General features: G+C 48.4%; 1 protein-coding gene and 1 long non-coding RNA gene across 2 annotated transcripts in view; both read left to right on the top strand.

The window, feature by feature from the left end:
• Positions 1-16,075, top strand: part of Vdr (vitamin D receptor) — a 34,889-nt gene extending 18,814 nt beyond the window's left edge. Inside the window, exons 4-9 of the mRNA XM_090324766.1 lie at positions 2,882-3,066; positions 3,298-3,409; positions 5,268-5,439; positions 10,604-10,755; positions 11,190-11,306; positions 12,213-16,075. Of these exons, the coding sequence (XP_090180892.1) occupies positions 2,882-3,066; positions 3,298-3,409; positions 5,268-5,439; positions 10,604-10,755; positions 11,190-11,306; positions 12,213-12,472 (998 nt within the window). The 3' untranslated portion in view covers positions 12,473-16,075. The remainder of the gene's footprint in view (positions 1-2,881; positions 3,067-3,297; positions 3,410-5,267; positions 5,440-10,603; positions 10,756-11,189; positions 11,307-12,212) is intronic.
• Positions 16,076-17,979: 1,904 nt separating this feature from the next.
• On the top strand, positions 17,980-21,695 carry LOC150066746 (uncharacterized). Its single transcript, XR_016539280.1, has 3 exons — positions 17,980-18,038; positions 18,637-18,808; positions 21,517-21,695. It is a non-coding gene; the product is annotated as an uncharacterized LOC150066746 (long non-coding RNA).
• The last annotated feature ends 5,067 nt before the right edge of the window (positions 21,696-26,762 follow it).

Below are 26,762 nucleotides of genomic sequence, written 5' to 3'. Positions count from 1 at the left end.
AAATCAAGTGGATGGTATCAGATTTCATCAGACAGAGGTCTGTCTACTTCCTACAATGCAGAAATTAATAACTCCTTTAAGCACATTATTTCATATATCACAATCACATCTACCTGTGTAAGAGATGTATGGATTATTCCATCCCTATTTAATATCAGTTTGATGGACACTCCTGGACCTGGGTACCCTGCAAAGGACCAGCAATTCTTAGTCCTCTTTCCAGTTTTCACACCAGGGAAGTTGGCTGCTGTTTGGTGCAAATGACTGTGAAAAGGTGTTGTGATGTTAACCTGGGATCTTCTTTAGTTTATATGGTTGGTTGGGTTGGATTTTTGTTTGTGTTAGTACTGCGGCTTGAACTCAGAGTCTGAGCACTTTCCCTTCACTTTTTCACTCAAGGCTAATGCTCTACCACTCGAGCCACAGCTCCATTTCCAGCTTCTTGGTAGTAAATCGGAGATAAGAATCTCATAGACTTCCTTTATTGCCCAGCTAGCTTCAATGTGTAATCCTCAGATCTCAGCCTCCTGAGTAGCTAGGATGATAGGTGTGAGGGCACCCCAGCCTTCTTTGCCTTTTTCAATTCAATTCTTGACAAACATTACTACTTTAAGTCTTCAGAGGCGCTGTAGCACTGCAGCTCTGTGGCTAGCGGCCACTGAGCAGCTGTAACTGTCACAGTGAGAAGAACAGCATGGTGGTTATGGCTATGAAGCCAGAACCAGCCCTATCAATCACGTTAGCTGTGTGATTCTGAGCAAGACATGTGGGCTTCTCTGACCTCCCCATCTGCAAAAGAGGGCCAAAAAGAGTAATAGTAAGGAATACGTATCTGTAAGTCAGTGTACAGGAAGTATTTTCAGGCTGAGCAGCGGCAGCGGCTCACACCTGGAATCCTAGCTGCTCAGGAGGCTGAGATCTGAGAATCATGATTCAAAATCAGGCCGAGTAGGTAAAGTCTGTGAAACTCTTATCTCCACTGAACCACCAGAAAAGGAAGAAGTGGAGCTATGTTTGAAGTGGTAGAGTATAAAAGCTCAGGGACAATGCCCAGGCCCTGACTTCAACCTCCAGGACTGGGCCAAAAAAAAAAAAAGGAAATGAGCATCATCACAAGGAGGTCAATGTGACCAGCAGAGCCTGCCTTCTGTAGATGGCCAGCTCTGCCCACTCCTCAACTGAGCAGGAAAGACCAGACAGCTCAGCTCTGCTTCCCCCAGCCAGGGCCTCCCACCCTTGCCTTTCCCTGGCAATTTCTCTGCTCCTTTCTCCGCCCCCCCCCACCCTGTGTGACCTCTTAGGGTCTGAACAGACACCCTCTGTGGGCGGAGGGTTGGCAGCTCTTTCAGCAGATGAGTCAATCCTGGGCGTGGCTTCCTCTCTGCCCTCCTCTTGGTAGGGCTTACCTGGGCCATGGAAGGGAATACTCCACCTTTTGCCATCCTACCTCTCTTCCCAGCTAGACCTTTGGCCAGGGTGTTCACTCACTAGAGGCTCTTTTTCACCCCTCATCTACCAGCTTCTCTCATTCTTCCCTGCCCTCCTGGAAAGGCCTGAACCAATGGGGTCTTCTTGAAATCTGGAAGCCATCCATTCTGGGCTTGTAGTTCCTTTCCCTGCCCTTGTGAAACTCCCCACTTCTGTGGGCAGATGCCCTGGCAGCTGGAGCACATAGCAAGTAGGTACAGGCTGAGAGCCTGAGTGCCCACTCCTGCTGTCAGGCTCTGCAAGCCCTGGCCAGAAGGTCTGTTTGCCCAGTTGTCATGCCAGGCACCCCTGCTCCAACCCCACCTTCCCAGGCAGCTCCCCAACACATTATGGCAGGTACTACTTCCACAGGAACCCCTCACACACCTGCATTGTAGGAGGGGGTCTCCCATGGCCTGTCACCCACTAATGACTTAGAGAGAAGGTTCTAGATGAGAGCGATGGAGTGCTAGACTCTAGGAGCTCCAAGGGGACTCCAAACTTTCCTTGAGCTGGGCCCCAGTGGCCTATGCCTGTAATATGTGTGTAAGGAGGCTAAGATCTGAGGATTGCAGATTGCAGATTGAGGCATGCATCTAGTTCTCAAAGCAGATGGTTCTTTAAGCTAGATGCTGTTGCTCCCCTATGTACACATACATGAACACAGGCACAAATGTATGCGCACACATGTAAGAACACATATATCCTTTCATGGACATACAACTACATGCACTCTTTATAGAGGAAAGAACAAGAAAGAGACTTTAGCTGGGCGCCAGTGGCTTATGCCTGTCATCTTAGCTACTCAGGAAGCTGAGATCTGAGGATTCTATTTCAAACCCCACCTGGGCAGAAAAGTTCATGAGACTCTTTTTTTTTTTTTTGCCAGTCCTGGGCTTGAGCTCAGGGCCTGAGCACTGTCCTTGGACTTTCTCAAGGCTAGAGCTCTACCACTTGAGCCTCAGCACCACTTATGGCTTTTTTCTATGTATGTGGTATCGAGGAATTGAACCCGGGTCTTCATGCATGCTAGGCAAGCACTTTAACCACTAGGCCAAACTCCCGGCCCGTTCATGAGACTCTTATCACCAGTTAACCACCAAAAAGCCAGAAGTGGAGGTGTGGCTCAAGTAGCAGAAGTCCAGCCTTGAGAAGGTGGGGGGGGGGGGAGTTTAAGCAAAACTTTGTGGTCCTAAGTTCATATCCCAATATCAGCATGAATTAATGGATGGATGGATGGATGGATGGATGGATGGATGGAAACCTAGTATTCCCCCATGGCTGAGCATCAGAGCCTCTTAGAACTTCAGGGTACCTAGCCAGTGCTCCCTGGGTTGGTCCTTCAACAGTAGAGGAAGGCTTTTAGGGGGCCAGCTCTCCCAATTCCTCTTCTTGACCCCCACCTTCTTCACAGTCATCCTGACAGATGAGGAGGTGCAGCGCAAGCGAGAGATGATCCTGAAGCGGAAGGAGGAAGAGGCCTTGAAAGACAGCCTGCGGCCCAAGCTGTCGGAGGAGCAACAAAATATCATAGCCATCCTGCTGGAAGCCCACCACAAGACCTATGACCCCACCTATGCTGACTTCAGCCAGTTCCGGGTATGTCCGCCAGATGACAGGGAGGGGAGGGTGAGCCAAGCCTGGCCACAGGGATCAGGGATGGAAAGCCAGAGTCTTGTTGGCACAAAATCAGGGAAGGGACAGCTGTTGGTTGGAGAGGGAGCCCTCTCTCTCCTGAAGCCATTGCTGTCTGAGGTCAGAGTCAAAGCAAGGATGGTGACCTCAGAACGGGGAGTGGGGGGCGTCTGAGACCACATCTCTCCCTTCCAGCCTCCAGTTCGTTTGGATGCGATTGAAGGGAGCCAATCTCCAAGGTCTACACCCAGCCTCTCCAAAGGCTTGACCTCCTCCACTAGTGTAGATCTCTACACCTCCTCTCTAGGTAAGCAGGACTTCCCCCATCAACCGAGCAGGGAAAGAACCCTGCCCACCTGTCCTGGGGTAGCTAGATGGAAGGTGGCAGGAAGTTCCCTGATCTGAGCCGTACTTGAACACTGTGTATGCACATAGCGGCCACAGCCCCACTTCCAGTGCACTGTTGGTTAATTGGAGATGAGTCTGACAGACCTTCCTCCCAGGGGTTGGCTTGGAATCGTGATCCTCAGATCTCAGCCTCCCGAGTAGCTAGGGTTACAAGAGTGAGTCACCAACACCTGGGCTCTGTTTTTGTTTTTGCTCTTTGTTTATGAGACAGTCTCACTTTGTAGCCAAGTCTGACTTTGGACTCACCATGTAGCCCAGACTAGCCTCTCCATCCTCCTACCTCTACCTTCTGAGGGCTGGGATTATAGGCACAAGCCACCATGCCCAGCAACTGAAGGCTTTGAGCTTTACTGTCAAATAGCTTTTTAGGTTATCTGCATAGATGTACATGATCTATAATACCAATCCTTACATAAGAACTTCCTGATTCCTTGAACATTAATATTTGAGCATACTTGTTTCTAAACTATAGGTAAAAATTGTAGCTGTTTAACTTTGGAGTTCTTTGACCACTAGCAAGATTGAGTCCCCTCTCTCCCCATGGGTTTTTTGTTTTGTTTTGGTTTCATGTTCTTTTTGGTTTGTGGGGAGGAATGTTGCTGTGTAACCCAGGCTATACTTGAACTCAAAATCCTCCTGCCTCTGCCTCTCAAGTACTGGGATCATTTGAAACAACACATAGTCTGCCTAAAAAAAAAAAAAAACAAAAACCCAAAAAACAACAACAACAAAAAAACATTGCTCAAGCAAGTCTTGTTTTTCCAGTATCTCTGCCTCTTAGAATTTTTGTGTTTTCCAATACTGGGGTTTGAACTCAGGGTCTCACACTTTTTTGTTGTTGTTCTTTGTTTGTTTTTCTGATTAGTTTATTGGATGTTTCTTTTTTATTTTATTGTTGGGATAATGTATAGAGGGGTTACAGTTACATTCGTCAGGTAGTAGGTGCATTATTTCTCGAACATTGATGCCCCTTCTCATGTTTTTGTCCCCGTTTCCTTCCCCCACCCCCTCACAATCATCTTGTTTCCCCCCTTCCCTTCCCTATTTCAAATAAACAAATAAACATATATACAATATACCAGGTAACAAAGTCAGATACAGTAACACCATGAGATTAACCATAAGGTCACAAAAAGAGAAGAAAAATTCCATAGTACATTAAGAACAACAATCACACAATAAACCTCTGGTTTTCATATCCTAGAGTTCATTTTATTTAGTCTCATCCTATATGACCTTATGTACATAATGGTCTCACACTCTTGCATTGTTTGTTTTGTTCAAGGCTAGCATTCTACAACTTGATCCACACTTCCACCTCTAGCTTTTTTGCTGATTAATTGGAGATAACAATCTCACAGATTTTCCTGCCTGGGCTGGCTTTGAACTGCAATCCTCCAACCTCTTGAGTAGCTAGGATTACAGGCATGAGCCACCAGCACCCAGCTTGCCTCTTGGATTTTATGAATTCCTACTGCTGAAACAAGAGACATAGTGGTTGGAGTTGGAGGCATGGATCAGTTGGTAGAGTGCTAGCCAATGAGCAAAAGTGTCAGGTACTGAGTTCAAATCCCAGTCTTGGACCAAAGAAAAAGAAAAGAAATGAGACACAGAAAGACCCAGAAGAAGCCTGGCCTGGATTGAAGAGTGAGTCTGGAGGAAGGCATGCTCTGCAGCTATGATACATGTATTCCTCTGAGAGGCAGCCAAGAGGGTCTTAGCCTTCAACAGCTCCTCCCTGTCCTCTTCTCCCCTAGACATAATGGAACCTTCCAACTTCTCCTACCTGGATCTGAATGAAGAAGACCCAGACGACCCCTCTGTGACGCTGGGTCTGTCCCAGCTCTCCATGTTGCCCCATCTGGCCGACCTAGTCAGTTACAGCATCCAAAAGGTCATTGGCTTTGCCAAGATGATTCCAGGATTCAGGTAAGAAGCTTCTGTAACATGTCAGCGTGGGAGGAGCAATCAGAATCCATGACTGAGCTAGAAGAGTTGGAAATCACAAATCCTTTACTTTCCTAAAACATAGACTTAGACTTCCTAAATTAGAGTCTGGGGAAGAAGAGCTCAAGATTCTGTATTTTGGATATTTAGCCCACCCAGCATTATTCTAGGAGCTGACCCTGAAGGGTTCTCCATCCCACCCTTTCTGGATAATGAAATAAAAATCCAGAGAGGTTCAGTACCCAGCCAGAAACTCTTTCTGGTGTTAGAACGAGGCCTAGAGTTCACTAAAGTGAACAGTGCCTTGTCCATTCCTGCTGCCCGGACTCTGATCTTCATATCATTCCTGTAAATTCAACTGATAGTATTCCTCCATTCCCAATTTTGAGAAGTGATAGACAAAAGCAAAATGCATATAGACATGTAAAACAAACAAAAATGTCAGATGCCAGTGGCTCATACCTGTAATCCTAACTACTCAAGAAGCTCAGAGCTGAGGGTCAAAGTTGGAAGCCAGCCAGCTGGGAAAGTCTTATTGTCTGATTAAATACCAAAATGTTGGAAGTGGAGCTGTAGTTCAAGTAGTAGAGTCTTTAGTGAAAAAGCTAAAGGATACTTAGGCCTGAGTTCAAGTGCCAGGCCTACACACACACACACACACACACACACACACACACACACACACACACACACACACAATTAAATATAGGAATCCAAAAGGGATGGAAGCAAAGCTTACCGGCATATATGGCCTGGCCATCCTTCATCCAAATTCCCTTCCCTATTCCTCTAGTCCTGGGATTTGAACTCAGGGCCTGGGCGCTGTCCTTGACCTTTTATGTTCCAGCCTAGTGTTCTACCATTTGAACCACAGCTCCACTTCCACTTTGTAGTTTAGTGGCAATAAGAGTTTCACAAACTTTCCTACTCAGGCTGACTTCAAACCATGATCCTCAAATCACCCTCCTGAGTAGCTAGGATGACAGGCCTGAACCACCATCACCTGACCAAATTCCCATTTAAACACCACTTCCTACAAGGAGTTCTACTGGAGCAGAGATTCTCCTTTATATTCTTTATAGAAATTCTTCTCCTTCATCCCGATGTCCTAGTGTTTTAGTAATTTAGTGTGTATAATACTTACATCTCAAAGTTCATACAGCATTAAATATTGTTTATTTTATTGTAATTAATAGAAGGGTTACATTATATTCACCAGGTGCATTACTTCACAAACATTGATATCCCTTATCATGTTGTTGTCCCCATTTCCCTCCCCCCACCCCCAGCATTAAATATTGTTAAAACAATAAACATCTGTCACTTTTAGTAGATACGTTTAGTAAGACATTCCATCTCCCAAAATAGAGTTTTATCTATGGACTGGTATATATATATATATATATATTTAGATCCTTATTCTTTCTAGCTCATTGTATCCACTGCTATAAAATATATACACGATGCAGTTTAGAATTAGAAAGGGCCAGTGCTAGTGGCTTGGTCCTGTAGTCCTTGCTACCCAGGAGGTTGAGATCAGAGGATCAGGGTTCAAAGACAGCCCAAGCAAGACAGTCCATGAGACTCTAATGGCCAATTCACTGCTAATCCTGAGAGCTGGAAAAATGACTTGACCTTGGTCATCTTTGATTAGAAACTAATAGGAGCTGTCCTTCATTGCCTGTGTAAGAAACTGATCAGTTTCTTATTATCTAAATGACCATTTTACCCCCCTGGGTGTTGGTAATTCACAAGGCTAATCCCAGCACTTCCCCATTTCTTTCTGCCCTGACTTTGTTATTTTATGTGTGTCACCAACACCACAGCCCCAAAGTCTCCAATGCTCTTCTGGTCTTTACTTGAACCCTCTCATTGTATTCACTTTTGGTTGCACAAGGGCCATCTGGCATCCTGGCAGGAACAAGTGACTGCATCTTTGGTGAACCCTGCGTGCTATTGGGCCTCGTTTACCTAAACCCGGGGCCTTTCCTTGCCAACCGCCAAAACATTCCACGGAGCACAAATTCCAACTCCCTAGTCCCTTCTGTTACTGTTTGCAAACTCTGTGTCTTCCAGACTCTTGTTTTGTGTAAATAACTAAAGAAGAAAACACTCTATAGTGCCAGTCTGATGGTAGCACCTGGATTCTATTCTAGTTTTGATTCTCTGTCAGGCTATGTTCTTTCTTGCTCTAGTGGGAATTTGGGTAGGTGGTCCCTGAGCCCCCCACCCCAGCATTGCTGTTTGGTGATTGTAACTGGAGGCTATGGTTGAACACTTGGAAAAAGTGTCCTGAAAAGAAAGTTTCTCACATCCGATGCCTGTGGCTCACGCCTGTAATTCTAGCTGTTTAGGATTCTGAGATCACAAGATCATGGTTCAAAGCCAGCCCAAACAGGAAAGTCTCTAAAACTCCTATACCCAGTTAAAAAGCCCAAAGCAGAGCTGTGGCTTAAGTGGTAGAGCGGCAGCTTGAGCACAAAAAAGCTAAGGGACAGTATCCAGATCCTGAGTTCAAGCCTCTCTGTACTGGCACAGAAAAAAAAATAAAATAAAATTAGGCCTAGGTGAGAGCTTTATTTTCCCAAGAAGTTGAGGACCAGAGGCTGTGTCCCGGTGGCTTTGATCTTGCTGCTGTAGGCAGGGGCATGGGAAGGCAGGATGAGAAGTGTGTGTGGGTGAGGGATCAGGGGTAGGATGAGAATCTGGCAGGGAGAGGATCAACACAGGGTGGGACTGGATGGGCTGTTCTGGGTGTAACTCTGCCAAAGCAGCCTTTGGCCCTGCTCCCTCCTCCCACCTCCTGTTCTTCATCCTCTAGGGATCATCCACAAACTTCCTTCCTTGGTAGTACAACAGAAATTCCAGGAACTGATAGCTCATACCTATAATTCTAGCTGTTCAGGAGACTGAGATCTGAGGATTATGGTTCAAAGGCTACCCAGGCAAGAAAGTCCTTGAGACTCTTATCTCCTGTTAATTACCAAAAAGCCAGAAGTGGAGCTATGGCTCAAGTGCTAGAACACTGGCCTTGTGCAAAAGAAGGTCAGGGACAGTGCTCAGGCCCTGAGTCCAAACCCCAGTAATGGCACAAAAAAAGAGAGAGAGAAAGAGGAAAAAAAAAAAAACAAGGAAAGAAGGAAGGGAGGGAGGGAGGAGAAAGGAAGGGAGGAAGGAAGGAAGGGAGGAAGGAAGGAAGGGAGGGAGGGAGGGAGGGAGGGAGGGAGGGGTACAGGGAGAGGATGGCATCCTCTGACCCAGCACCGGGTTGTATTGTCAAGTGAGGGGCACAGGGGCCCCAGCTGTGCCTGAACTTCATTTCTTGGGACTTCTTCCTGAGTCCAAGGCTAGGGGTAGGGAGTATTGTGTCCTTTCTGGTACTTCCATCCAATACACAGCTTTCTTGGGTACACTGTGTGAGACAGAAGTTGACTAGGACACAGTCCCTGCCCTCCAGGGATGCACAGACTGATGGAAGAGATAGACAGGTAAACAATGGCTGCAAAGAGATAAAGGGCAGGGCAGAAACCTGCTTCCAGGACCGTGGGAACACAGGCAAGGAGGGGCTAGACCCTGCCCAGGATGGTGGGAAAGACAGATGCTGCAGTGCCATGCCAGGGCACATCTCAGATGCCCAAGAGTGGCCAGCTATGAAGTGACAAAGGGGGCAAATTTCACCACAGTTAGGGCCTGGCAATAGGAAGGAGACTTCCTACCTGTTTTCCCCGGCATCGGCTCCTGCATACCACCACTCTAAGCTGTGAGCCATACTTAGAAATCCTAGCTGAGTACAGGTGGCTCATTTCTGAAATCAAGAAGAGGTAGAGGCTGGGATAAGAAGTAAGGCAGGGAAAACAGATGGAGCCAAATGAAGGAGTACAGTTTTGATTCTGGGGGGTAAAGGGTAGTGTTTGCAAGTTAGTAAGGATGAGCTGGAAACATAATTCAAGCAGTAGAGTACCTTTCCAGCAAGAATAAGGCTCTAAGTTCAATTCCAGTATCACTGAGAGAGAGGGAGAGAGAGATAAAGAAACAGAGAGAAACAAAGATACAGAGAGACTGGACCTCTGGGCACAAGAATGACCCTTCTCTGAGGCAGATGTAGGAAAGAAGAGTAAGAGACCTGAGAAAGTTTGTGATTTCAACAAGAGTCTATTATAGAGGACATTTGAGTCTTAAACCAAAGCACCCCAGGATAAGGCCAAGGCCAATTCTTAGAGACAGAATTGATTGAGCTTACTTCTGAAGACTAGAGAACAGGAGGGGGGAGAAGATAGAATCCAGGGCTGGCGGCTCATGCCTATAATCCTAGCTACTCAAGAAGCTGAGATCTGGGGATTGTGCTTCAAAACCAGTCTGAAGAGACAACTTGAGACTTTTACCTCTAATTAACCAGCAAAAAAACAAACAAACCCTGAAAGTGAAGCTGTGTCTCAAGTGGTAGAACACCAACCCTGAGGGAGAAAACTAAGGGACAAGTACCCAGACCCTGAATTCACATCCTAGAGGTAGGAGAGGGAAGGGAAGAGAAAGGAAAGGAAGAGGGGAAAGGAAATGAAAAAGGAAGGGACAGAAAAGAAAAGGAAGGAACGAGAAGGGAGAGGAACGAGGAAAGGAATCCTGGGCAGTATCAAGGTTACTATCCGTGTCGTAATTCAGGGAGCTTCTTCAAGGTCCCTTTCCATCCCTAAATGCTCCACTGTATAAGTCACTGACTTGTTCATCACCAAGCTGTTGGACTTCTCACCTTGGCACACAAGCAGTGTTGAGTTGTTCCCCCTCAAGGAATATTCATTTCCTTTCCAACCAGGCTACAAACCCCTTGAAGAAGGTGGGTAAATGGTGGCTCGTGCCTGTCATCCTAGATACTCAGGAAGCTGACATCTTAAGGATCACAGTTCAAAGTCAGCGCAGGCAGGAAAGTCCCTGAGACTCCAGTTAACCACTAAAAAGCTTTGAGTAGCACCCAGGTCCTGAGTTCAAGCTCTAGGACAGGCACCAAAACAACAATAATAATGACAAAAACCCTTGATGAAGGTTCTGAGTATCTGCTGCTCGCCTGGCAGCTCAAAACACTGAACAGATACGTGTGCTGTGTGATTGGTGACATGAGGGTCACCCTGCACCCTCTCACCCCTCCCCGCAGGGACCTCTCTGCTGATGACCAGATCGTGCTGCTGAAGTCCAGTGCCATTGAAGTGATCATGCTCCGCTCTAACCAGTCCTTCAGCATGGACGACATGACCTGGGACTGCGGCAGCCAGGATTACAAGTATGACATCACTGACGTGACCAAAGGTGCGGCTGGCACCCTCCTCTACCTTTTCCTCTCACTCCACCTCACTCGGGGCGGGGGCTGGTGTCTTGAGTTCCCATCAGGCACATGGAAGGGGAACAGGCAAACACTCTTTTTTTTTTTTTTTTTTTTTTTTGCCAGTCCTGGGCTTGAGCTCAGGGCCTGGGCACTGTCCTTGGACTTTCTCAAGGCTAGAGCTCTACCACTTGAGCCTCAGCACTATTTCCAGCTTTTTTCTATGTATGTGGAACCGAGGAATCAAACCCGGGTCTTCATGCATGCTAGGCAAGCACTTTAACCACTAGGCCAAACTCCCGGACCGCAAACATTCTTTTAGGGAAAGAAGGCCCTGGGTCAGACTCTTGTCAGGACTGGAAGGAGAAGGAGGGGTGGCTCCCCAATTCTGTCCACAATACCTGGCTATTCTCTCCCACAGCGGGACACAACAAGGAGCTGATTGAGCCCCTCATCAAGTTCCAGGTGGGGCTGAAGAAGCTGAACTTGCACGAGGAGGAGCACGTTCTGCTCATGGCTATCTGTATCGTCTCCCCAGGTACACAGCCTAGCAGCGGGGATTGCTGGGAACGTGGGAACCTGGGAAGTGAGCGGCAAAGGCCTAGTGAAGGCCAGAAGGCCAGGGTGGAGGGAGAAAAGAAGAGAAGCAAAAGGAAGTATCCACTGTGCTAGGACTTGTGGCTCACCGTGGTCCATCAGTGTCCCTCTTGCCCTTAACTTTGCCTTGCAGAGGCTGAAGGTGATTTGTGGGTTCTGAAGAACCAGATAAACAGGGTCACAGACAGGCCTGGGTGTTCCCATTTCTTAGGCTGGTCTTGTATGAACTGGGCTGAACTTTCCTGTCACCAAAAGTTCCTCAGAGACGAGGCATAAAACCGTGGAACAGCTGGGCACTGGTAGCTCGTGCTCCCACTGACTCAAGAGGCTGAGATCTGAGGATTAAAGAAGCCAGCCTAGGCAGATAAATCTGAGAGACACTGATCTCCAATTCAACAGCCTCCCTCACCCCAAAATTTAAAAGAGAGACAGGGGGCGGGTAAAGGTGCAGCTCACGTGGTAGAGTGCTAACTTCGAATGAAAAACAAAAAACCTAAAGAACAGTACCCAAGTCCTGAGTTCAAGCCCCAGACCAGCAAACACCGCCCCCCCCCAAAAAAATAAACAACAACAACAAAAACCATGGCATGCTGAATTCCAAGGAGAGGGAAGAACCTGGAATAGAAAGAGAGGAAGGGTGGGGCCAGGCCAGATGGGCTCATGAAAGAACTTGATCCTAAATGCAACAGACAGCCCTTTAAAGGGCTAAAGGCAGGTTGATGGTGTCTCAGGTCAGCAGTTACACAGGGTGGGTGAGGGGGGGTGTCAGGGTGGATTGGGGTGGGGTGGGATAAGATAGAGCAGTGGGGGAGCCCCTAAGTCTTCTCTTCCCTACCCTGGACCACAGACCGACCTGGAGTACAGGACCGTAAGCTGATTGAGGCCATCCAGGACCGTCTGTCCAACACACTGCAGACCTACATCCGCTGCCGCCACCCACCCCCAGGCAGCCACCTGCTCTATGCCAAGATGATCCAGAAGCTGGCTGACCTGCGGAGCCTCAACGAGGAACACTCCAAGCAGTACCGATGCCTCTCCTTCCAGCCTGGAAGCAGCACGAAGCTTACCCCCCTCGTGCTCGAGGTGTTTGGCAATGAGATCTCCTGACCAGGCTGGCCAACGCTGGGGCCTGGGGGTCCTTCCCTCCCTGTCCCCTTCCCCCGGCCCAAGCCTTGGGCTGGCCACAGCCCAGTGGCATCTCCCACCCCTTCTGGAATTCAGCTCCTCCTCTGTCATTGCCCCTCTCCACATGGCTTAGTCTAATTCCAAGTTCCCTTTTCCTAGAGGGCACAGGCTGTCCTTGATTCCTTGAGACCTCAGTCATGAGAGCTTGCTGTTTATTGGACCAAGAAACGCCAGTGGGTGTGGAGGGCAGAGGCTGGAGGCAGAGCCTCGCCTCAGGACACCCCATCATCCCTGCAGTTGGCTGCTTGCTGGTGCAGAGAGGAGACAGACAGGAGAAATGTGCCCCATTTCTCAAGAACTGAGACACCTGTACTCCCCCCACCCCAGCTCCAGGCCTACCCATCCAGCACCTGGTGGGAATCCCCCTTCTCCTGCCCCAGTCCTCTCTTCATCTCATCTCTCCCTGCTGACATCCCACACACAATGGGGTCTCCCCTGTCTGTCTTCATACCCCTGGCCTGCCTGAAACCCTGATAGCCCAGGGTGACCAATCACAAGATAATTAGGGGTGTGGCCACCCCTCTCCCCATGCCCAGCCCCCCTGGCTGAAGCTCCATGATGCCACCTTCACCCTCTTGCCATGGTCATTTGTTCATAGGCAGCAACTCTTCCAGTATAAGAGGCTTCCTTTTCATCTCTGGAGACACCCCAGGCGGGTAACCTGCCAGGCCCAGGCAATGGAGAGCAGATCAAAGCCACCCAATAGACAGACAGCAGAGACTGGTTTCCAGACTGTCCCTGTCACAACTGAATCTCAAGCGCAGGTTGGGCACAGCTCCTCTTCCAGCTACTCTCGTGGCCAGACTCAAGTTACCCTTGGGTTGGGAGAGCCCAGCCCTCCTGTCATTCCACCATACAGAACAGCCATCACTCCTCCCTCTAGCTTACTTACCCGTGGGGCCTCAGCTTCTCTCCTTGATGGCAGCTGCCCAGATGTATGTCTATTCCTACTGTTCATCTTACTGTGGAGACAGAAGGGGTCCAGCCCCAGAGTAGAGGCAGCTGGTTGGAGCTGGAGTGATTTGAGGCTGGTTCCTTTCCAATTCTCACTTCACCACCCCAGAGTAAAAGGGAGGGTCTGTGAGGCAAGCATGCAAAATGTCTACTCAACTCCATTTCCTCCTTGGGCGTAGTCCAGCCGCAGAAGGGGCAGCCTTACCTGCTCATCCCTAGTGAGCTCAGGACTGAGCATGGGTTGGAGGTATGAGGGAATCTGTACAGAGGAGTTCTCCCACAAGATTCATGAACTGTCCTCAAGATGATTGGTTGAGCCAGGTGTGAGTGGCTTACGCCTGTAATCCTAGCTACTCTGGAGGCTAAGATCTGAGAATGGTGGTTCAAAGCCAGCCTAGGCAGGAAAGTCCATGAGACTCTTCTCTCCAATTAGCCAGCAGAAAATTGGAATAAGGGGCTGGGGCTCAAAATAGTAGAATAGTTGGGGGCCGATGGCTCATTCCTATAATCCTAGCTACTCAGGAGACTGAAATCTGAGGATCAAGGTTCAAAGCCAGCCCAGGCATGGAAGTCTGTGAGATGCTTATCTCCAGTTAACCACCAGAAAACTGGAAGCAGCACATGTGGCTCAAGTGATAGAGTTCTAGCCTTGCGCTGAAGAGCTCAAGAGTTCAAGCCCCAGGACTGACCCTCCACCCCCTAAAAAGTAGAACACTATGCTGAGTGAAAAAGCTCAGGGATAGCATCCAGGCCCTGAGTTCAAGTCCCATCACCACCACCACCAACAACAACAATAACAACAAAAGCAAATAAAAGATGACTGATTGAGTTGGGCACATAGCTGTATTAGAAGCACCAACAGGGAGGCAAGGCCATTGAGAATGTGGTATCCCAAACCCCCAAAGATCTCTGTCTACATCTTTTGTCCTCTGACAAACCCCAGAGGAACCAGACAACACTGGGAGAGCCATCAGTGTCCACCTGGTTTCTCATGTCCCAGATGCCTCAGGCAGAAAACTTTCCCCTACTTCACTGCAAAAGACTACACACTGGGGCCGGGAGTTTGGCCTAGTGGTTAAAGTGCTTGCCTAGCATGCATGAAGACCCGGGTTCGATTCCTCGGTACCACATACATAGAAAAAAAGCCAGAAGTGGTGCTGAGGCTCAAGTGGTAGAGCTCTAGCCTTGAGAAAGTCCAAGGACAGTGCTCAGGCCCTGAGCTCAAGCCCAGGACTGGCAAAAAAAAAAAAAAAAAAAAAAAAAAAAAAAAAAAAAGACTACACACGCGGCTTTGTGTTCAATGTATTCGCTATAGCAAGAATCAGACTCTCTTTGTTCTAGGTCCAGGTTCAATGATTCACAGCTATTTCAGGGGACGGGGAATCGATTGTGAAAATATTGTTCATTCGTGATTACTGCTGTTACTTTAAGAAAGTCTAGGAAAAGACCTTTGATTTTACCTGCAGAATGCATTCATCACGCTTACTATTCAGAGGGAGGAAAAGCTCGAAAAATGGCTAAACTAGTTCAACCCCTCTTGTTAAGGAAACTGACACTCAGAGGACGTCGTGACTTACCCAAGCTCATATAACTAGCTAGAAATAGTGCCAGAAGTAGAATTGGGACTCACAGTCTAATATCTCAAGGGCCTTGTGTACTACTCCTTGGCTTTGAGTTCAGGTCTGATTTCTCATTCCTCTGCCAGCTGATCTAATCCCCTTGGACAGCTTTGGATCTAGAGAAAGTAGAGATCTGGATCCATTCCTCTCTTCCCTAGGTTATAGCATTAGTGACCTGAGGGGAGGAGGAAGGAACCTCTGATTCAATAGGAATATCTCTCTCTCTCTCTCTCTCTCTCTCTCTCTCTCTCTCTCTCTCTCTCTCTCTCTCTCTCTCTCTCTCTCTCACACACACACACACACACACACACACACACACACACACAGAGTCATCTTATCAATAAAGTACACTGGTCTTTGTTAAATCCCTACCTTTCTAGTCCTCTCTCTGTCCTGCCTTGTCCCCCAAAGAGCATCAGTTACTCAGCCCAGGGGCTCTGAGCACTCAGCCTCGGGGCTCTGAGCCACCCGGGCCCCCCCAAAGGGAAGTTTGTCTATGAGCAGGGACAACACAGGAAGAGGGATAAGTGAAGCCTGAAGGGACAAGATCAGGAGAAAAAAATGGATCATCTGATCTGTTTTAGAGTGAGAGTTTGAAGACAGACATTTCTAAAACTAAAAGAATATTACTGAAAATCAAAGGGACGTGTGAGATAGACAAGATTCCCGGATATAGGGAGACTCTTCCATTAGGGAACTAGAAGAGTCCAAGTGAGACCAACTGGAAAGGGTGGGAGAGATGACAAATTTGGTGTAAGCCAGACACTCAAGCATCAGGAGGAGGCTTTGACGAACTCCTGAGGAATTTCCAAGGGAAAATAAAAATCAAGTTTGCCAGAAGTTTGTCAAATCAACCAATGGGGGAAGAAAAAATAAATAAAGCTTGGCTTGTGGTAATAAAAATTGCTCATACTTCCCATTGCACTTAATTTAGTGTAAATACTGCTGTAAATAAAAGCTTTATGAAAACCATCCTGCTTTATTCTTACAAGGACCCTATGGGAGAAGAGCTTTTACTACCCTCACTGGTCAGAGAGGAGGACTCTAAACCAGAAGTGACAGAGATGAAATTTGAACACTCGACAGCTCCAGAAGCTATTAATTAACTCCACATTCAAGTGCTTCCTGTGAGATGTGTGATCTGACAAATGATATATACCTTTCTCTCTCTCCCTCTCTCTTTCTCTCTCTCTCTCTATCTCTCTCTCTCCCAGTCCTAGGGCTTGAACTCTTGGCTTACACTATCCCTGTGCTTCCTTTGCTCAAGGCTAGTGCTCTACCACTAGAGCCACAGTGCTACTTCTGGCTTTTTTTTTCTGAGGTAGGCTTTTATGTTGGAGATTAAGAGTGTCAGGGAGCTTCCTGCCTGTCTGGCTTTGAACTGATCCTCAGATCTCAGCCTCCTGAGTAGCTAAGATTACAGGCATGAGTCATTGGCGTCTGGTTACTAGTTCTCTCTTGGTGAAGATGTACGGCTTCTATTACCAAATTGGCCTTCAAAGTGGAAAAATTTGAAAGAGTTGTACTAAAGAGTGTTCTATGTGCAGGGAGTACTTAATCAAATATATCCAGTCCAGCCGGTGGCTCATACCTATAATCCTAGATACTCAGGAGGTTGAGATCTGAGGATCATGGTTCAAAGACAGATAGGCAGGAAGCTCCCTGAGACTCTTAATCTCTAATAAACTACTTTATTAAAAGCCAGAAGTAAAGTTGTGGTTCAAGTGGTAGAGTACTAGCCTTGAGCAAAAGAAGCTCAGGGACAGTACCTAGGGCCCTTGGACTGTGGACGAGAAGGAGGAGGAGGAGGAGGAGGAGGAGGAGGAGGAGGAGGAGGAATGAAACCAAACATTGGTGGCTCGTGACTGTAATGTGAGCATTCAAGAAGCTGAGATCTAGGAGACTGTAGTATGTATAATGTACTAGTATGACCAGTGATCTCCAGGCAGGAGATCCTGAAATATGGCTTGAAGTACCAAGAGTTAGAGAGAGGACTCAGGGATGTCAGTATGAGCAGGGATACTTTTCCTCCTCCCCCTCTTCTCCTCCCCCACCCCTCCTCCTCCTCTTCTTTTTATTCTTCTTCTGTTGTTTCTTTTTTTATCTTCCAGTCCTGGGACCTGAACTCAAGGTCTGGGCACTGTCCTTGAACACTTTTTGCTCAGATCTAGTGCTCTGCCACTTGAGCCACAGCACCACTTCCAACTTTGCATGTGGTACCAAGGAATTGAACCCAGGGCTTTGTTGATGCTAGGCAAACACGATACCCCTAGGCTACAGTCCTGATCAAGCAGGCATACTTTTCTACCTCTACATCAGAGGTAGCTTTTCCCAGGATAGACTGTGTCCTTCACATGACCTTGACAGAGATGATTCTTTCTGGCCCATGGCCAGTAGACCTAGGATTTCTTTTCTTTTCTTTTTTTTTTTCCCCACATTTTGCAATGTAAAACAAACAAACAAACATGGTTGCTCTGGCCTGGGGAGGAGCCACAAACATTGTAGGCCTTTCCTTGTGGCTCTGGAGAGAGGGCCAACAGCAGTTTCAGGAGTCCCCTCCGCTTAAAGGGGGCATTCCCAGCTATGAGTCAATTGGTGTCCCTCTCACCCCTAACCATCTTGAGATTCACCACTAGGGGGTGCCACAGGGTCAAGCTTGAACCAATCAGCCTGCCACCCATTCCTAACTTCTCCCCTTCTCTCTATCCTGCTGTACTTGATGGCAGCCACCTGTTCTCTCACCAACGGCATGAATAAAGGATCTATCCTGTGGCTTCCCAAGCTACCTGTGAGGTCACAGTAGGGGGAGTAGATACTCCCAGGGCCCTTCCCGGCTGAGTTCTGGTATTTGGGATCTTTGACCACCACCTGCTGGCAATGAGGAAGATCTGGGATATTCCTTCCAATGTTTCTAAGTACCGATGACCAGATGACCGCACCGAGCTCAGCTCAGCGCTGACCTGGGCAGGGTGCGAGGGAGGGCGCAGATCCACAAACAAGATGGTCCATGTTAGCTCTACATTGGTGGCTTGCACCTGAAATCCTGGCTGCTCGGGAGAGATTTGAGGATCTCAGTTCAAAGTCAGCCTAGGCAGGAAAATCCATGAGACTGTTCATCCAAAAGAGGAAATGGAGTCCAAGGGGTAGAGCGCCAGCCTTGAGCAAAGAGGTTAAAGGAAGCCAAGCAGTGGTAGCTGACACCTGTAGCTACTCAGGAGGCTGAGATGTGAGGATTGTGATTCAAAGCTAGTCTGGGCAGGAAAGTCTATGAGACTGTTATCTCTAATAACTACCTCCCCCCCCAAAAAAGCCAGAAGTGGAGCCATGGTTCAAGTGATAGAGCAAAAAAGCTCAAGGACAGTGCCCAGGCCCTGAGTTCAAGCTCCAGTACTGGCACATATATCCACCCATCCCCCCCAAAAGCTGGCATCATGCCCATTCTTGTACCACTGATCTTTTCTGGACTCTTTTGACTGTCCCAAGTCTATCTATTGTCTTTCTCCTCCCCTCCAGATTTCAGCCTTGTTGCTAGGGGCTGCTGCTCCAAAGAATATGGAGAACCGGGAGGAGGTGTCATTGGAACATCTGGCCACTAGAGGGCAAGCATGCCACTTGTTGATCCAGGTTGTTGATCCAATCAAACTGGCCCTACTTGCAGAGAACAGCGTGAGAAAGAAGTGGGAAGGTAGAAAGATCAGCGCAAACACCAGAGACTGTGGTTACTGCTGTCCCCAACGTCTTTCAATTATGATCTGTCTTTTCCACCTTCAGTCCTCACAAAAACCAACCCCCTCATTTCCACCTGTCTTCACTGCACGTGTACTGCTGACCCATAATGAATGCCAGCATTCCTGTAAGGAGTAGCTCCAGACCAGAGAATCCATGCACGCACACACACACAAATCAAATTTGTGTGAGATACTGGTGGCTCACACCTGTCATCCTAACACCTCAGGAGGCTGAGATCAGAGGATGGTGATTTGAAGCCATCCCAGGCAGGAGTATCTGCGAGACTCTCATCTCCAATGAACCACCAAACTGCGAAAGTGGGGCTGGGGCTCACGTGGTAGAGAGCTTTGCACAAAATAAAAATGAATAAGCTCAAGGACAGCATTTAGGCCCTGGGTTCAAGTCCAGGACTGGCACAAGAAAAAAAAAAAAAACAAGTGTAGTCAAATCAACTTCGCATTCAACCTCCTGTGGTACACATTAATACAGAGGTAGTTAAATGCCACTGAAGCCAGGCACGGTGGCTCATGCCTATAACTCCTAGCTCCTCAGGTAGCTGTGATCTGCGAATCAAGGCTCAAAGCCAGCCTGGGCACAAAAGGACCTGAGACTCTTATCTCCAATAAACCTCTAGAAAATGGGAAGTGGGGCTTGGCTCAAAGCCAAGGGTGGTAGCCTTGAGCTGAAGAGCTCAGGAACAGTGCCCAGGTCCAAAGGTAGGGTGGTAACCAAGAGCTGAAGAGGTCAAGGATAGCACCCAGGCTGAGTTCAAGCTCCATGACCCATAAGGGGGAAAAATGTTACTGAATACTTGGGAGAAAAGAAAAGTAAAACTCTTGTGAGGTTTTCGGAGTGGGGGGAAGAAGGGGAGTGCTAGATGTTGAACTCTAGGCTTTGTTTGCTGGGCAGATGTTCTACCACTTGAACCATACTACAGCCATTTTTTGTGTTTGTTATTTTTTCAGAAAGGGTCTCAGGTTTTTGCTGGTCTGAGTACTGGCCTCAGACCTATGCTTCCCATGTAGCTGGGATTATAGGTGTGAACCAGTACACCTAACTCATTTGTTGAGATGAGGTCTCACTAACTTTTTGCCTGGACTGTTTCTTGTTTATTTTCTTGTTTTTCTGGGGGTTTTGTTGTTGTTTTCTTTTGTTTTTGTTGGGTGTAGGGCTTGAACTCTGGGCCTGGGCGCTGTCCCTTGAGCTCCAGCTCCAGGCTAGCATTCTACCATTTTGAGCCATGGCACCATATCAGGTTTTCTGGTAGTTAATTAGAGATCAGAGTTTCACAGACTTTTGTGCCCAGTATAGCTTTGAACTGCAATCCTCAAATCTCAGCCTCCTGAGTAGCTAGGATTACAGATCCACCGTGCCTGGCCCTGTAACTCCTTTTTTTTTTTTCTGTTTTGTGAGGGTCCTGGGGCTTGAAGTCAGGGATTACAGCTCAGACTTCACGTCTTTCACACCTTGTCCCCCTGACTATGGCCTTCCTGCAGGCCCTGCTTAACCAGCTTGAGCAGAATCGCATGCTCACTCTCTGACAGAACTAAAGCACTTGTGTTTCAAAGTTCTGTTTACCAGACTAGAACAAAGTTTGGATTCCATAGATGTGATGGAGCACAGTGTGGATGCAAAATCCCTGCAGTAGGTATGCGAATCCGCTGTCTGCATCTGCAAACTAGCTTTCCCAGAAAACTAAGTGAGAGGGGGTTCAAGCATCCAGAGACTGGGCTCTCTGCTAGAAAAGGAAAGATAAGAACAGAGTTGTCTAAATGTAGCCTCTACCCTACAATCTGCCAGGATTCAGAACCCAAGTGCTTATGCCCACTCCCTAAAAAGAAATCCACCCAGGGACAGGTGATCGTAGCCCTCGCTTGTAATCCTAGCTACTCAGGAGGCTGAGATCAGAGGATCTCAGTTCAAAATCAGCCTAGCCATGAAAGTCCATGCTGCCATTATGTCCAGTTGACCAGGGAAAAGTCAGAAATTCAAGTGTGGCTCAAGTAGGAGAGTGCCAGCCTTGAGTGGGAAAAGGTGAGAGGCAGTACTTAGGCCCTTAGTTCAAGCCCTAGTATTGTCACACACACACACACACACACACACACACACACACACACACACACACACACAAAGTGAGCCCCTCTGCCACCCTCACCCCTTGCAGCTAATGCAAAGTCCTGGAGAAGCTGGGCTGAAGGGATGGCAGACTTTTCTGACCCGATCTCTCAGCTGCCTACAGAATGACAGCTATCTTGATCTGTGATCCTGGTCTATCTACCAGAAAAGGGGAGCCCGGCACTGGTGGCTCACACCTGTAATCCTACCTTCTCAGGAGGCTGAGATCTGAGGATCACAGTTTGAAGCCAGCCCTGGCAGAAATGTTCTAGTGAGACTCTTATCTCCAGTGAACCACTCAAAAACCAGAAGTGGCACCGAGACTCAAGTGGTAGAGCACTAACCTTGAGTTCAAAAGGCTCAGGGACAGTGTCTGGGCCATGAGTTCAAACCCCACAACTGACCTCCCCCCAACAGAAAAGGAAAAGGCTTGCTGGCTCCAAATACCGGGGCAGGGGTCTGGGGGTCTGGAGCTCTTTCTGCTTCCTCCTTTTTCCCACTCCCGCCCCCACCCCCACTGATTGAAATTTCTTCCTATCTCCTACCCAGGCGCCTCAGGAACACAGAGACATGGATTATGAAGCAACCCTTGATGATTATAAGAGGGGATGGGAGTGCTGTGATAAAGGGAATGGGGGAGAAGCCAGCTCTACTTCCTCCCTGATAGTGACCCCACCCCATGAAGCTGTCTGACTTCGGCTGTGTTGATAGGAAGGACTCAAGATGGCAGAGGTAGAGGTATCTTGTATGCATCTGTCTTCACCTTGAATGGTGACCATTCTTTGTGGGATTGACTTGGGTGTTTAGTTATTCATTCAGCAAACACCAATCACAAATTCTCCTCCTCTGGGAGGACCACAGAGGCAGACTGAGCTGCATATTTCCACCCCAGCTTCCTCAGCCTGGAGTTGAGGAGCCAGTCTATAAATGAGGGCACCTCAGAGGGTCCCTAAATCTTTCAGTGTTATTCACTAGCCAGCTGACCTGGGGTGGGGGGCATGGCTTGAGTTCTCTAGACTTCTGTCCCTCCCAGACCCCCCCCCCCCCAGTCCACGACTGGCAACCTAGACTCTTTGGAGATAGACCATGGAGGAATCCTGATTACAGGCTGCCTGGCTAGGCCTCTCCGATGGTGGAAGTTAACATGCGTACCCACTCTCACCTCCATTCAGGGGGCTGGAGTCTATTGGTAGCTTTATTGGAGACAGAAGGACCTGGTGTGAGTGCCAGCTGAGGGGTATCTTAGCCTAAGTCCGCCAGTATCTCAGCCCTATTATCTCCTCCCACAAAGCCCTCTCCACCCATCAACCTCCAACCGACCCAAGATTACACACTCGTAACTGTCTCCAACTGCTCTGATTCGGGGGGGATAAGGTTAGACCCGATCCTCCTGCTGCATACCCCTCCCTGTGCCACAGAAGTTGGGGGTCTGGGGGACAGTAGACCAGGCATGACCAAGGAGCAGGAAAAGAGAGGACAGGACATGTGTGCGGAAAGATGGCACTCTCTAGGGGGGTTGTCTTGCCCCCCCCACTTGAGTCTTGACATGTCTGCCTCTCTGCTGGCCTCCAGGCTCCTTCCGCATGCCTCTCCTCTCAGGATGCTCTTCCTCCACCCCCTGAGCCCCGAAGCTGCACACCTGGCTCCCACATCAGATAACGCAACCACAGCAGCTCCCCTCGCCCCAACTTCCCTGCTCTCAAAGACCCTCTCTGGCCTCTCACCCTCTTCCTCCTCTGCCTCCCCCCTCCTGCCTATCTCTTCCACAGTGCACCTAGAAGGGCCTAGAGAGGGACAGGGGAGCCCTCAAAGCTCTACTGGGAAATGAGGGTGTAAACAACAACACATGGAAAATGGAAACTGGGTTCTCTAGGCTGGTCAGAAAGAGTGATAGGGATGTTCGGGGAGGGAGCTAGAACCAGGTTTTGAGATTTGGAGGGGGGAGGGTGTGCTAGTCTGGGGCTTGAACTCAGGGCCTGGACACTGTCCCTGAGTTGTTTTAGCTCAAGTCAACCACCTGAGCCACAGCTTCACTTGTGGATTTTGGTGGTGGTTTTTGTTTGTTTGTTTGTTTGTTTTTTGGTTCATTGGAGATAAGAATCCGTGGACTTTCCTACCTGAATTTTTCCTCTCAATTTTTTCCTTCCAGTTGTACGGTTTGTTTTGTTTTTGTCAATACTGGAGCTTGAACTCAGAGCCTCACACTCTCACTTGACATAATTTTGCTCATGGCTAGTGCTATGTCACTTGAACTATGCCTCCAACCTGTATTTTTGTGGATCATGGGGCTTGAACTTGGCCTGGGCACTGTCCCTGAGCTCTTCAGCTCAAGGCTACCACCCTTGGCCTTGAGCCAGGCCCCACTTACCATTTTCTAGGGGTTAATTGGAGATAAGAGTCTCGGGTCCTTTTGTGCCTGGGCTGGCTTTGAACCTTGATCCTCAGATCTCAGCCTCCTGAGTAGCCAGGATTACAGGTGTGAGCCACTGCACCGACTCCAACCTATATTTTTGCTGGCTAGACTCTTACAGAATTTTCTGCCTGAGTTGGCTTCAAAAGTCCTTCCTCAGATTCAGCTTTCTCTTGAGAAACTAGGATTACAGCCATGAGCCACTGGTGCCTGGCTACGTGTATGTTTTGGGGGGTTTGTTTATTTGTTTTGATTTGTTTTGTGCTGATCATGGGGCTTGAACGCAGAACTTTCAATTATTATTCTCCTATGATGCTATGTCACAGTCATAAACATCTTTTTTCTAGCTTCATAATTTTCTATTAAGTGGAAATACCATCAGTGACTTCAGTATTTTCCAGCTGTAGGTGTCTGAACTGTTTCTAGCTTTCCATATTATGAATAGTTGATATCGACCATCACTATGCAAATACTCTTTCCCTGTCCTTTACTCTTGCCTACAGAGATCTGCTTTGGGGTTTACTGGGTAGACCCACTGAGTAAAATCAAAAACACTTCAAAGCTCTTACCATACACTGCCAAAAGACAGTCTGCACTCACTGATGGGACATATTTGAAAGCCAGTCTGGAGAACCTTTTCATCACTCGGCTTATTGGTTGTTTCCTCTCTCGTGGAAGAGTCTTTTTCTGTGTTCTGTTTATCCTTTCATCCCTCCTACCAATCTGTGTGTTTCCAGGCTATGAGATTGATTGGAAAGTGTTATCAGTTGCAGTGAGTTCAAATCTCCCCTTCCTGACTCTGTGTGTGTGTGTGTGTGTGTGTGTGTGTGAGAGAGAGAGAGAGAGAGAGACAGAGAGACAGAGAGACAGAGAGAGAGAGACAGACAGACAGACAGAGAGACAGACAGACAGACAGAGAGAGAGAGAGAGAGAGAGAGAGAGACAGAGAGAGAGAGAGAGAGAGAAAGAGAGAGTGCATATGTGCACATGCCAGTATTGAGATTTGAACTCAGAACCTTATGTTCTCACTTAAACTTTTTTTTTTTTTTTGCTTAAGGCTGGCACTCTACCTCAGGGAACCACACCCTCCCTGCAGGCTGTCTGATGGTTAATTGAAAATAAGAATCACACGGGTTTGCCTGCTCAGCCTGGCTTTGAACTTTCATCCTCAGATCTCAGCCTCCTGATTAGCTAGGATTCTAGGTGTGAGCTGAAGGTGCTGGGTTTCCCTTTGATCTCTATGGAACAGTGCTGGCCTTGCTCCTTCCAGCAGGTGACACCTGAGCTCCTGGAGGCAGAGGAGACACTTACAGGCCCTTGCAGATGCAGGTGCACACCTAGGAGACGTGGGGCAGCCAAAGCAGAGTTTCCTACCGGCAAACAGAGCAACATTCTGGATCATTCCTTCAAGCCTGGACTTCGTGAGGCAGTGCAGGGCCTCACTCAGAGGTCCTGAGTTTGTTCTATACAGAGATGCCCCCATTCTTCTGGTGGGTCTGTGAGCTATGGTTCTCCTTGTTCTTTGTTCCCATCACTCCCCTTGGGCCAGACCCTGATCCTCTGTCCAGAAGGTTGGAGGCTGGGGCAGGGAAAAATGATAGAAGGGATGATTTTGATTAGGAATCTTTGTAGCTGGGTGTGGATGGCTCACGTCTGTAATCTTAGCTACCCAGGAGGCTGAGATCTGAGCATCACTGTTCAAAGCAGATTCTACAGGAAGCCCATGAGACTGATCTCCAAATCATCTCAGAAAAAGCCAGAAGGAACAGTGCCCAGGCCCAAGACCCAGGACAGGCACACACAAAAAGAGGTTCATTGTATACATAAACGGATAAGTCAAATCGAAACTCTTTGAGTGTGTGCGTGTGCGTGTGTGTACCAATATTGGGCCTTGAATGCAGGTCCTGGATATTGTCCCTTAGCATTTTCACTCAAGGCTGATACTCTACCCCTTAAGCTTCAGCTCTACTTCCAACTTTTGTTTTGCCAGTCCTGGAGCTTGAACTCGGCCTAGTTATGGGGCTTGAAATTCCTTTGTATAAGTATTTGACAAAAACAGTAAAAAGGGAAAAGAAAGAAGAGGAGATGGAGGAGGAGGAGGAGGAGGAGGAGGAGGAGGAGGAGGAGGAGGAGGAGGAGGAGGAGGAGGGGGAGGAGGAGGAGGAGGAAGTTGAAGGTATCCTTTCCTTCTGTTTAGAGTACTCTCACCTGCCCACTTGGGCTTCAGTCCACCTACAGGCTGGGAGGGAAGGACGAAGGGAAGTGGGGTCCCCTTGAACTTGTGCCTCTAGATACCCAGCCTACATTTAAAGCCCATTTTGTTCTGCATTTCCAGGGCCTAAACTTCCTGTTATCCCACTGAGACCAAGAGGGGACTGGAGATGGCAGGTGTGCCCCGAAATAGGCTATCCTTCTCTACAGGTTCTCTTTCCTGACCCCCCAGAAGAACCGCAGGAGGGCCTGAGCAGTGCCTGGTCGGCGCAGGCCGGCCCCTCCCGCCAGCCTTGCTGACTCCACTCTCACAGGTCCTGGCTGAGATCCGAAGGCTCCAGGCAAGTGGGGGGAGGGGAGCCACTCCTACTTTCCCAGCAGCTGCCACTGCCTCTTCCTGTTTTGCTAAAACTCTGGCTCTGGACCCAAAGCGGGGGAGGGGGGAAGTGGCCTGTAGCGCCTGCCCCCCCAAAGGTCAATCTTGTTCCCCTGATCCTCTCAACTAGTTATTTATAGCCACCCCCCATCCCCAAGTCCTCCTGAGGAGTTGGCTGTCTCTCTCTCTCCATGTCAGCAGCTGTGGCCTGCACACCAGCCAGGCAGCCAGATGTGTGGATCATTCCAGATGTGCAGTGCCAGAATTTTGGAAGAGGAGGCCAGGTCCTATCCCCCTACAACCTGGTCCAGGCTCCCTTTGATGGTGAGACAACACCTGTGGCTTTCCAGAGTGTCAGAAACGATAATAGCTCTGGCTGGCTCAGCATCCCCTTGAACACCCCCCCAGAAAAGAAAAGAAAAGAAAAGTCAAGTCAGCTTGGACTAGAAGTCCAACTGGATTCATTTGCCATAAGTCAGTGCTTATGTTGAGTGAGACTTCATTTGAAAAACACAGGGTTAGAAAGACAGAAGAGACAAGACCCTGTCTTTCTTCTATTCCTGATGTTGGCATCTGGGCTGTATCTGTAACAGACTGAGCATCGCGTGCGTCAGGCTCTGTGCTAAAGCACTGCATGTCCCGATCTTAGTAACCTCCCAACAGCCCTAATATGGCAGCACTGCTGGCCCTGGTCTGCACACCAGGAAAGCAAAGCCTCCTCCAGGTTAAGTAATGCTCAGATCTCACAGCAGGGATGTGGCAGATTTCAGCTCAGGCAGCTCCACTCTTCATCCTTGC

This window comes from Megascapheus bottae, chromosome 2 (assembly GCF_031878675.1).
Source record: "Megascapheus bottae isolate mThoBot1 chromosome 2, mThoBot2.hap1, whole genome shotgun sequence".
NCBI lineage: Eukaryota > Metazoa > Chordata > Mammalia > Rodentia > Geomyidae > Megascapheus > Megascapheus bottae.
Note: the sequence above shows the minus strand (reverse complement) of the source record. Positions and strands in the feature narration are given on the sequence as shown.